At 42.4% G+C, this 12,307-nt stretch overlaps 1 protein-coding gene across 1 annotated transcript in view; it reads left to right on the top strand.

Annotated features, from left to right (window-relative positions):
- LOC143295238 (glycogen debranching enzyme-like) overlaps positions 1–12,307 on the top strand; it is a 66,856-nt gene that overhangs the window by 41,504 nt on the left and 13,045 nt on the right. Inside the window, exons 22-27 of the mRNA XM_076606818.1 lie at positions 2,153–2,236; positions 4,057–4,159; positions 6,242–6,467; positions 7,370–7,753; positions 8,216–8,327; positions 11,476–11,611. Coding sequence (XP_076462933.1) covers positions 2,153–2,236; positions 4,057–4,159; positions 6,242–6,467; positions 7,370–7,753; positions 8,216–8,327; positions 11,476–11,611 — 1,045 coding nt within the window. The remainder of the gene's footprint in view (positions 1–2,152; positions 2,237–4,056; positions 4,160–6,241; positions 6,468–7,369; positions 7,754–8,215; positions 8,328–11,475; positions 11,612–12,307) is intronic.

Raw genomic sequence — 12,307 nt, 5'->3', positions numbered from 1 at the left:
TTTTGTTGTGTCTTTGTCTTTGGAGAGAATGAATGTGTTGTTAATATGTTGCATATATTCGTTGTCATTGTGATTCACTCAAGATGTGTGTGATTCATTTTGAACCTTGATTTAACATCATTTGTGGAGTGTTTTGTATCCTGCCAATCTTTTTTTGGTCAGCGTGTGCTGTCAGGTTGTGTGTTGTCATTTTTTGGGATGTGTGCACTGGTTGCTGTCCATTCATGTTGTGTGTGGTGTTACTGCCTGTGAATTTTGATTCATTTCTCCATGGTGGGTCCAGTGTCACAGTGTGTTCTGTTTTTCAGGTCGTGTGGTGTCGGTGTGTGTGTGTGTGTGTGTGTGTGTGTGTGTGTGTGTGTGTGTGTATTCACATGTGTGTGTGTGTGTGTGTGCGTGCGCGCACATGCTCTGTGTGTGTGTGTGTGTGTGTGTGTGTGTTCTGTTCCTGGTTCAAAATACACAGGACAAGAGAGTGTGCAGTCGGCTGGCTCTGCAAAAATTACTTTAAGAGTTTTCATTCCAAGAATGTTTTCTGTGCCTTGAGTTCACAGTGCGTATTTTTTCTTCCAGTAGGTGAAAAGAGTCGCATGCTTGAAGGAAAGCTGGAGAAATTTTTTTTCCCATTCGGTTTGAACATAACTGAGAGAATAAAAGGGATTTGGTCTTTTATGGACAGTGATGATGAGTACTGAGCATTGTGTTGATTTAAAATGGCGCAGAAAAGGCTTCTTTGGATCTGTGCATAAAACTGAGGACATGTCTTTTTTCTGTTTTCATGGGGTCCCATGTGAAGCAAGAGGTGCCAAAATACATTGCTGTTTTTTCTGGGGTTTTTTTTTCATACTTTCAGTAGCAAGACATATCATCTTTATGTACATAGAGTCCTGTGTCAGCCTTCATGGGAACCAGTCTGTCCTTGTTCAGGGCCATGTTAGTTTGTCTGACCTATATTTGTTCTTCAGAAACCTGACAAAGAAACGGTGGACCAGCATTGATAGTTTTTTTGTTTTTTTTTAAATAATTTTTATTATCATTATTATTATTATTATTATTCAGGTGGCCTGTACTTTTTTCTTCACAAGGAATGGAACATGGACATTGATATTGAATTTGTGTAGGACAGTCTGAAAATAGTCAGTATGCCGAGTTATTTTTACAGAAATAACAGCGTTTCCATTTTGCTCCAATTCTACACAAGTAATTTCATATCAGCTTTTTTTGTGTGTGCTTCATCCACATTCTTCTTAGCATTTCCTGTCACCTACTTTCTGCCATCTGGTTTTGGGGAATTCTCATCTGGGCATTTTTGTTACAACTTTTCCAGAAGAAAGGCAGATAGATTAAAAAAAAAAAAATCTGTTGTTGCTGGACATTGAATTATTCATCAATCTTGTCTCTTTTGAGTGGGTGGTGTTGGGGGTTGGTGTGGGGAGGTAGATGAGAGTTTATGGCAAATCTATGCATGAATTTTGAGTCATTTTGCTTTATTGTCTTTTTTTTTTTATAGGGAAGTTGAAGTTATGTTATGCATTTACCTTTAAAAAAATGTATGTATCACTAATACCATAGTGAGAAACTACTTGGAATGATACAGCGCTTTGGGCATCTCACCGGTGTACTAGCTGGGTGTGTTAGCCCATGCTTTCTCGCAATCCCACGCTTTCTCGCATATTAAAGAGAAAGCATGGAGGGTGCCCCTATGCTTTCTCTGACTTTACGAGAAAGCGTGGGAATGCGAGAAAGTATGGTCGTTCCTCTGCCATGCTTTCTTTCAGTTGTGTGAAAGGATGGGAAGTCCCCCCACCTCCCCCTTATTTTCTTTTAAAATCATTCCTTTTATCTTCGGGGTTGATTCCTGTCTTTTCATAACACAAATCATATAGAAAAATGAAAGAAAAAGAAAGGAGAAGGGAGGACGATGACGACTATCATGATTATGATAGTGACGTCAGTCAAGATCTCACAATTGAGAGAAAGTTTGGCAGGGGAACGACCATGCTTTCTCGCAATCCCACGCATTCTTGTAAACTGAGAGAAAGTGTCGGGGCGCCCCCATGCTTTCTCTCAATGTGCGAGAAATCATGGGATTGTGAGAAAGCGTGGGCTTACATAGTGTATTACTTTCTCTTGTTCCGTTTCTCTGTTTCAGGGATGGAGACTTTTTTGGATTTGTCGGCGTGTTCTTGTCACTCTGAGTCGGCGTGTTCTTGTCATTCTGAGTCTGAAGAAGAAGGTTTGGAACGTTGCATGCTGTTTTGCGTCTTTTGTTTAGATGGCCTTGGTCTGGCCTTCCTGGTCGGCTGGGCAGTACGTTGCATGCCTAGTGTGTAGACTTTTGTGAAGGGCTGTGTCTGTCTTCATATATCTAAATCATTTTGGGCCTTGGACCTACCCATGTTGTTCTGTAAAGCCGGGTCACTTCATACAAAGAGTAGTTGTATTTACCATGGTCTCTTATTATTTTTCTTTTAATGTTTAAACAAAGAAGCCTTCCAGTTTTTTTATGCTTGTCTATCTTTCTCACTTGGATGGTCACCATTTGATGCAAGGTTGGTGTCAGAAATTGAAGCAAAAGTGTTAGATTCAGTGTATTGTGCTTCTATAGTTGCTAGACAAGCTCATTACGTACCCTTTTTTTTTCTACATGTTTAGCTGCAGCACATCATAATGTTCAACTTTTCATTTCTTCAAAAAAATATTTTGACAAAAACTGAGAGATGGTGCAGATTTGTGAGAAAATTGGATGAGCAAGAGATTTTCAAACAAAAGAAAGTCAACGATAAATTTGACAGTGAATAATGCACAAACACACTGAAACTTGTCAAAAGTGAGTTTTACAAGGCAGTGTCTCATTCTGATAATCTAATAAAACCTTTTGTTGGCAAAGAATACCTTTTTTTCACTTTCGGTGACAGGGACGTTTTTATTTTGCTGAAACCTACAACAGAACTGTTTGATAAAACAGGGAAAAAGTTAAATGATTTGCCTGCTTCAGCCTCAACTCTGTAATCCCCAATTCTTTGCTTGGAAACAGCACAGATGCAATGGTAGAGAAAGAAATGAATCAACACTTAAATTGCAAAGTTTACGCTTCCACTGACCTTGATCTGCATATTCTGGTTTGAATAAGAATCATACAATTACACACAAAATTTCAGTTTTTTGCTTTGTTGCATGTTCCAAGCCTGCACCCTATTTTGCTTCATCTAGTTTACTTTCATGATGGCGACGATGCAGCAGTCAGTTTTTCCCTTTTTGTTTCAAAGAAATGACACAAATAGTAAAGCTGGACTGTCAGCATGTACTATGATTGGTGACTCAAAACGCCATCAGAATGGATACTAGGAACTGACTCATTATGGACTGGATACTTGGACTTGGAATGTTAAAGATTTACAGGAGAGAGAGAAATAATTTCAACACAACCACTACCAGCTGTCTTGTCCCTGCTTTCTAGTGACACCAAAATTAATCGGATGAGCAACACATCATGCATTCTATAATTGAATAGTCTATACTTATAATTTCTTCTTCTTTTTCTGTAAATTGTTTTGCTGGGTCGGTTTTGCTGTAGATCATTGGTTGAACGTCTGAGGAGAAATATGAAAAGACTGGGTTTCAAAATTCCTCGTTTGATCACTGGTCAGTGTTTGTGCACAAACTAACCTATCACTGCCATGCACCGAGTGGATCACCGAGTGGTAGTCACAATTTAGTTTTCAGCCACACATAGGGTGCATACAGCCAGTAAGATGCAGGGGTCAAATAATGTAAAAAGGAAAAAAAGTTGCACCTTGTACACTTGCAGGCTGGAAGTTATGGTACGTATGTCAGCCTTTTTGTTGGAATGTACTTGTGTTGTACGACATGTGCTCTCTCACCTACCTGTCAGCCTTTGCATGGGATGAGGTCAGGTGCGAACCCAGACACAACGATGTCCTTCATCAGAAGAGTCACAGGACCCTTGTGCACAAGGTCAGGACAGTGAACTGTGGTGTGGTTGTTGTGTGAATGCGAGTCCTCTTCAACAGTGGTGTGAGGTGTGTGGCACAGGTCTGCCTTACTTTGCTAAGGAGGAGTGGCGCAGCTGGGGCCGGGATACCTTCATTGCACTGCGGGGCATGATGCTCATCACTGGGCGCTACGCTGACGCCAGGTGAGAGGGAGTGCATTTCTGTGCCTGTGTATGGCTTAGGTTTCTCAGAGAGAGAGAGAGAGAGAGAGAGAGAGAGAGAGAATTTGCTTATTACTGACTTTGGCTTCTCTGATGATGTGGGTGTGTCAAAATACACAGAAAGACAGTGTGCCACTGTATGCTGCATAACTGAAGAAGGGAAGATTAAAAAAAAAAAAAAAAAAAGACAAAAAAAGGAATCGCCAGAGAATTGTGTTGTTTTATTTTGGGTGTGATACTGAAAATAACTGAAAACATTCCTGTCAGCTTCCAAATATGTTTCTCTGTTGCTGAAAATATACCTCTGAAGTTTGTTCTGGGATTAGCAGGTCTGGTCTATGGTCAGTTTAAACAAAAGTAGAAACATGTAATGCATTAATATTGACTTCATTCTGCTTTTTTTTTTTAATATATAGATATTTTCCCCCTTTACAGTGTACTCTTCCACAAAGTTGATAAAAATTGGAGAAAAAGCCAGAATGTGTGTGACAGTAATTTCACAGAATGACTGGATTTCATGGCAGCATGTTTTGGGCAGGGTTATGAATGAGAGAAACCTTGCTGCTTGTGGCTGACTTTTGTGAGTCAAGTGATCAGAGTACTGACACTGACATCCAAAATAAAGTAATAAACCCCCTTCGTGTGTATACGCACGCAGAAGATCGAATACGCACGTTAAAGATCCTGTAATCCATGTCAGCGCTCGGTGGGTTGTGGAAACAAGAACATACCCAGCATGCACACCCCCTGAAAACAGAGTATGGCTGCCTACATGGCAGGGTAAATAAACAAAACGGTCATACACGTAAAATGTTAAATGTTACATGTTTGTCTGAGTGTGTATGTGTGCGTGCCTGAAATCTGATTGAATGACACAGGAATCAAATGATGAGCGCCTAATGGCAGCCGTCAGTCGGCTCTACCCAGGTAGGCAGCCTGTTGTGTAAATGACCCCATGTTTATAAAGCACTTAGAGCTTGGTCTCCGACCAAGGATAGGCACTATATAAGTATCCATATCAATCAATCAGAAAAGTACTGGTCAGTGAAACAAACAGTTGGCAAAGGAAGTGGCTACATCATACAGGGGTGCAACAACACAGGAAATATTCCCAAGTCCTTCAAAGATTTGACAAGGCACAAAACTTTCCCAATCATTCAAAAAATTTAAAATGCCAAGTCAAGGGGTGATGGAAGATTTGTCAAGGTAAAGAAGGATAAGCAAGAGTATGAAAGTAGGTCTTAATAGTCCTGTATCTTGAGTGGGCTTCTTTAAGCCCAGGTTCACTGACTGCCCTGTTCTGTGTATTGTATTGTATGGTATGCTTTTGAAAATATTTTATATATATATATATATATATATATATATATATATATAACAGCAGATTTCTCCACATAAGATAAAATTTGGGCTGGTCTCTTCAGGGAGAATGCGTCACCACACTGCAGTGCCACCCTTTTCTTTTTTTTCTGTCTGGAAGTGCGTTTGTTTTACTGTGAAAGTGGATTATCTTTTCTTTTTATACAGAATTTTGCCTGAGACAACTCCTTTGTTGCCATGGGGTCTTTTACATGTGCTAAGTGCATGCAGCACATGAAACCCTGATTTATTGTTTTGCGTGTGGTTCCCTGTGACCTGGAGGAATCCAACACCCCAGAGAAGGTGACCCGGCATTCGGATGAGGGTCTTTTATTTTTGAAAGACAAGCACCCAGACAACAGCTCGGGGTTTAGTGGAGAGGGAGAAAATGCTCACTGGCTAAGTGTTGAATTTGATGATCCCATGCACTCAGATTCTCTTTGATTCTTAGGCAGATGTGTTACCCACTACTAGGCCTACAGCGGGATTCGAAAACTCGCTTCCTGGTGGACCACCACATTAACACTAGGCCACGGCTCTGTGTGTGTGTGTGTGTGTATGTATGCATGTGTGTGTGTGCATGTGTGTGTGCACGCAACGTGTGTGTTTGTGTGTGTGTGCATGTGCGTGCATACATGTGTGCATGTGTGTGCATGTGCGTGCATGCATGTGTGCGTGTGGGTGCATGCGCGTGTGTGTGCGCAGGTGTCTGATCCTGGCCTACGCGGGTGTCCTGCGCCACGGCCTGATCCCCAACCTGCTGTGGGAGGGGCGGGACGCACGCTTCAACTGCCGGGACTCGGTGTGGTGGTGGCTGCACGGCATCAAGGCCTACACCCTGATGGTGCCCAATGGGGAGAGCATCCTGCAGGACCCCGTGCTCCGACTCTACCCTTGCGACAGCACCCCAGCCACCAGCGACAGCAGCACTGTGAGTGTGCGAGGGGGAGGAGGGGAGGGAGGAGGGGGTAGGAGAAGGAGAGGGGTGGGGGCTCTTGTCTGCTGAAGAGATCCGGTTATTTTGTCTTTCTTGTCACACCATGCACCAGTTTCTGCCATTTGTCTCTTGTTGTTGTGTTTTTAAGTCCATACTCCCCCCACCCCCCCAAAAGTAAATGATTATGTAAGTTTGTATTATAGGCACACAAGTCAGTATACTTAGTTATACTTTTCGAGTCTGAGATGTGAAATTTCTTGTATTATGCAGGTTCTGTTTTGTGAAGCCATCCTTGTTTTTTGCTGTGAATTTTTGATGTTATCTGTGTGTTTAAAAAATTTTTTTAACAAACAAACAAATGGAAAAAAATTAACTGTAAAAGAAAGAAATGTTGTCCATCGTTAATGATATCAATTGGAAGAGAAGGCTGTCATATTAGTGGCTTTGTTTACTTTTACCATGACTGAAACTCCATGTAAGCAGTTAAGCACTGTCTAAAATGAAATATTGGAGTGGCAGATAAAGTTGCGATCAAAAACTGGAATGAATTTGAAGGTACTGGCATAAATGATGTGGTATATATATATATCTCGCTCTTGCTCTCACTCTCTCTCAGTCTGTCTGTCTCTCCATGTGCAAAATGATACTCCAGTAGCACAGCTTGAATTGCAAAAAGCATTGCGCAGCGTTCCAGTGTGGTTGAACGACCAGCCACTGAAGGCTGTGTGCACAGAGCTCACAGCAAGAATGACCAGGAAATGTGTTTATGTGTGTGTGTGCGTGTGTGTGGCATGTGTGTGTGTGCGCACACGCGTGTGTATGTGTGTGCGCACGCGCGTGCGTATGTGTGCTTTTTGTGTGTGTGTGTGTGTGTGTGTTTTTGTTTGTGTTTCTAGGATTCAGAAGCAAATAATACAGAAGAACAAGAACTCTCAGATCCGAAAAAGAAAAATGATAACAAAGGAGAACAGGAACTCTCTTCTCCTGAAAAGAAAAATGATGACAACGAACAGCAACTCTCTGCTCCTGAAAAGAAAAATGATGACAATGAACAACTCGCTGCTCCCGAAAAGAAAAATGATGACAATGAACAACTCTCTGCTCCCGAAAAGAAAAATGATGACAACGAACAACTCTCTGCTCCCGAAAAGAAAAATGATGACAAAGAACAGCAACTCTCTGCTCCCGAAAAGAAAAATGATGACAAAGAACAGCAACTCTCTGCTCCCAAAAAGAAAAATGATGACAAAAAAAAAATCGATGAATCCAAATTGCTAAGGGTATGTTTTATTGTGTGTGTGTGTGTGTGTGTGTGGTTTTCTGTTTTAAACACCAGTGTGCGTGCGTGAGTGTGTGTATGTGTGTGTGCGTGTGTGATGCAGAAACAATATTGAAGGTAGTGTGTGTGTATATGTGAGGGTTTGTGTGTGTGTGTGTGTGTGTGTGTGTGTGTGTGTGTGTGTAGTGCTTTCAGGAACAGTCACCTGTGAATGTGTTAGTGTGTGTGTGCATGTGTGTGTGCGTGTGTGTTTGTGTGTATGTGGTGAATGTGTGTGTGTCTTGTGTGTGTGTGTGTGTGTTAAGTAACAGTTACAAGCTAGAGTGTCTGTTTGGTGACTGGTGTCTACAGTGCCCACCAAAGGGTGGTAGGTAAGGTTTATATGCAGTATTCACACTGAGGAATAGTCTCAGGATAATGTGCATACAGTGTTGACACATGGTGGTGTGTGTGGTGTGTACAGGAGCAGCCGCTGTGTGCCGTGATGCAGGAGGCCCTGTCCCGACACATGGCAGGTGTCCGTTTCCGAGAGCGAGGGGCGGGACCTGACCTTGACCCCTACATGAGTGATGAAGGTCAGAAACTGCATGACAGTCAGTCAGATTATGATCATCAAAACAGAGGAGGGGACGTAGTTAAACGACTGCTGTTCTGGTCAGTCTGAGCCAGAATTTGATTCTAGTGGAGAGTGTCTTGCACAAGTTACATCCGCTTTCTCTTTGCCAGGAGGGGTTTAGGACAGTTGGCGTTGAGATGATCACCAAAGGCCAACCAGCCCCAAGACTGCATCACTAAGAGCTAGTGCAGTCTCGCCGCCTCAGAAAAGATTAAACTGTAAATGAATTCCCATGGCAGTGGAGAAACTGTAGGCTTATGTCAGTCTCTGATAGAAACTGGGGAAACCAATCAGACATCTCCCACACACTGCTGAGTACATGTCTGTCTTGTCTCTCACTGCTGCATTCAAGGAGGGAATAATTTTTTTTTTTTTTTTAATCAGAAAATTGGATAGTTATTTTCAATCAGCAGTGCATGTCTACAGTTCTTCACCAATGGACCATAAATGGGGTGTTGATGACAAGAAACACAGCGGAGTTTTGATGTTAAGTGAAGTCATCCATGACGTTTTGAGCTGCTAAGGATGAAATGGAAATCAGTTGCCCACATTACTTACCATTTTAACTCACTGGGGTCGCAGTTTGTTGATAAGCGCGAGTCCTTGATGATTGAGTGCTGTATTGTTATCTTCTTCTTCTTCTGCGTTCACTTGTATGCACACGAGTGGGCTTTTACGTGTATGACCGTTTTTACCCCGCCATGTAGGCAGCCATACTCCTTTTTCGGGGGTGTGCATGCTGGGTATGTTCTTGTTTCCATAACTCACCGAACGCTGACATGGATTACAGGATCTTTAATGTGCGTATTTGATCTTCTGCTTGCATATACACACAAAGGGGGTTCAGGCACTAGCAGGTCTGCACATATGTTGACCTGGGAGATCGTAAAAATCTCCACCCTTTACCCACCAGGCGCCGTCACCGTGATCCGAACCCGGGACCCTCAGATTGACAGTCCAACGCTTTAACCACTCGGCTATTGCGCCCATCGCTGTATTGTTATGAATCATATACTTTAAGAACATGGGTTCAGTCGATGGTTGGGGTTCTTTGTGTGTGTGTGTGTGTGTGTGTGTGTGTGTGTGTGAGAGAGAGAGAGAGAGAGAGAGAGAGACAGAGACAGAGATAGAAGACTGAAGGGGAGAGATGTACTGGACAAGTGAGGGTCAGTGCTCATTGCTGCCTGTCTGAACTTGGTGGTGGCAACATCAGGTCGATTACACAGACTTCACAGAAAGTTAAGGACCAGTTCATGAAAGCAAGTCAGTTTTGGTAGAATATTAAACAAATCCAGATATGACGTGAAATATGCATTCTGCATTTGGTTTTCCACTGGTCTCTCACAGAACACACAAACAGCTGTTTTAGGCAACTGTGCACTGTGAACAGCTTGAAAAATGTGTTTGATAAATTGATGTTTCGGACAGAAATGTACAATTATTGGGTGGTTTGTAAATGATAGCTGTGAATTTTCATCGATAAAAAAAAAGAAGAAAAAAAGATGGATGAGCACATGCAAAAAGTGCAACATTTCACGATGGGTTATGAGAGATGCTTGTGACATTGGATGTATTTGCCACTATTGGCAGAAAAAAACAGAAGTTCCATTTCATCATGCCCCCAAAATACCAAGTGGTCCTAAACTTTTTTTTTTGTTTTTGTTTTTAACCATGTAGATTAGTTACATGGGCTCTTTGCCAAGTCATTGCCTGTAGTAACTGTGAAATTGTACATGTCTACTTTATCTGGCTTTCATTGTTGGTGTGAAGTTGCCATTCAATGGGCAACCTCTCCGTAAGTGGACATGACGAAATTCACTGTAATCTGGAAGTGAAGAGTCCTACCAGCTCTTCTTAACCCTTTGAGCCCTGAGTTCCTGAGCAATTTTAACCCTTCTGCCTGAGCTCCTGAGCCAAAATTTGCAAATAATTGGTATTAAACCCTTTGAGCCCTGACCACCGCTTTACTGGTGGCAGAGAAAAATGACATAATGCCCGGCCACCGGTTGAGCGGTGCGTAAACACTTGAAGCGTGCAGAGTCTCATCCTGGCCCGTCAGGGCAGAAATCAGGGACAAAACGTGCGAGAAAACAACTGTACACAATGCAGCAAGTAATTGATATGCTTGATGATTTATTGGAAGTAGAGTATGACAATGATTACTCTGATAGTGAGGTGGAATTCGAATTGGATGATTTTGCTACAGATAGTGATGTTGAAAATGAATCTGAGCATGCAGAATCAGTTGATCAAAGGAGGCGTGTCATGTTGAGACTCTGCATGCTTCATGGTAGAAATCGATCTTTTTTATCCAAAGCACTTGCACAAAACACAGTGAAACGGCGCAGCAATGTTGGTACTATGTTCGCTGACATCAGAATATTACGGTTTTTCTGATTGGCTCTTCAATATAAGTCAACCAATAGCAAAACACGACACAAGTGTTTACGCACCGCTCAACCGGTGGCCAGGCATTATGCCACCCCTCCCCACCACCGGTAAAGCGGTGGTCAGGGCGCAAAGGGTTAAGCTCCCTCCCCCCCCCCCCCCCCCTTTTTTTTTTTTTTTTTTTTTTTTTTTTTTTAAATTCCTTCAAAAGACATTTTGTTTGTTTGTCCTGTATGATAGGTTTCACACATGATCTCTGCTGATTTTACTTAGCGTTGAAAATTTTCCCAGTCTATGGAACTGGCATGGAAATGTTGAATGCCATGAAAGCTTTGTGTTGCTGTGATTGCTTATGGGACACAGGCCAGGTTTTCTGTGCTATTGTTAATTCTCTTCCTTTTTGGTTCCCCTCCCTCCCCCCCCACCCACCCCCCTCTTTTTTTGTATCATGCACATTGTTTTCTTCTGATGCATACGTGACTATGAGCATGGTGTATTGTTAATTTTCTTCCTTTTCGGGCCTGCCCCCCACACTTCCTTTTGAATTTTTTTTAATGGTCATTGTTTTCATTGTTTTCTCTTGATGAATACATGACTGGAGGCATGGTGTGTTGTTGATCTTCTTTCTTTTTTGGGCCCTTTCTTTTTTTGTGTTATTTTTTCATGCGCATTGTTTTCTCTTGATGGCTGACTGTGAATGTAAGCGTGGCTGTGTGCAGGGTTCAACGTGGAAATAGGAGTGCACTGGCCGAAGGGCTATGTGTACGGAGGCAGTGTGCACAACTGTGGCACGTGGATGGACTTCATGGGCAATTCGAAAGAAGCTGGCAACTTGGGCAAGCCTGCCACTCCTCGGTAAATGGTGGCCTCTTGTGCCAGCTTGTCTGACATGACATGGGGTAGCCCTGCATGGTAGCGATGGGTTCTACCTGGGGAGAGCAGCTGGAATTTCACACAAAGAAATGTGTTGTGACTAAAGAGCAATACATTACAACAGAATACTAATACCATACCAATACAATGCAACTCCAACTCAGCACAACATGACACAACACTGCATGACACACACAACACGACACGACACATCACAGTTCGTACAGCAAATGCTGAACAGTATCAGTAGTATTACAATTATTATTATAAACAACAAAGTTCTACAAGCTCGATGATGAAAACAGTCTTCATGTTGGGAAGGAAGCTGATGCATTTGGATTATACGTTATGCTGGTTTGTGTTGTCATTGTACACTGCGTTCCTATTAACCTGTCAGCACAGAGAGGGGTTGTGCACGTGCTTGTTGTGTCTTTATGGTGTTGGTATATATACGTGTGTGCGAGTGTGTGTGTGTGTATGTGTGTGTGTGTGCATGCGAATGTGTTTGTATGTGTGTGTGTGTGTGTGCATATGTGCTTTTGCATTTACATACTTGTAATCCATGTCTCACAGTTGCGTTTCAAGCGGTCTTTGATGGATGAAGAGAGCTGTGCATGTGTGAATGAAGAGAAGAGGTGAAGCTGTGTGGGTCACGTAAAGAGCTGGCTGTGTGACATG

The sequence above is a fragment of the Babylonia areolata genome, chromosome 20 (assembly GCF_041734735.1).
Source record: "Babylonia areolata isolate BAREFJ2019XMU chromosome 20, ASM4173473v1, whole genome shotgun sequence".
Lineage (NCBI taxonomy): Eukaryota > Metazoa > Mollusca > Gastropoda > Neogastropoda > Buccinidae > Babylonia > Babylonia areolata.
Note: the sequence above shows the minus strand (reverse complement) of the source record. Positions and strands in the feature narration are given on the sequence as shown.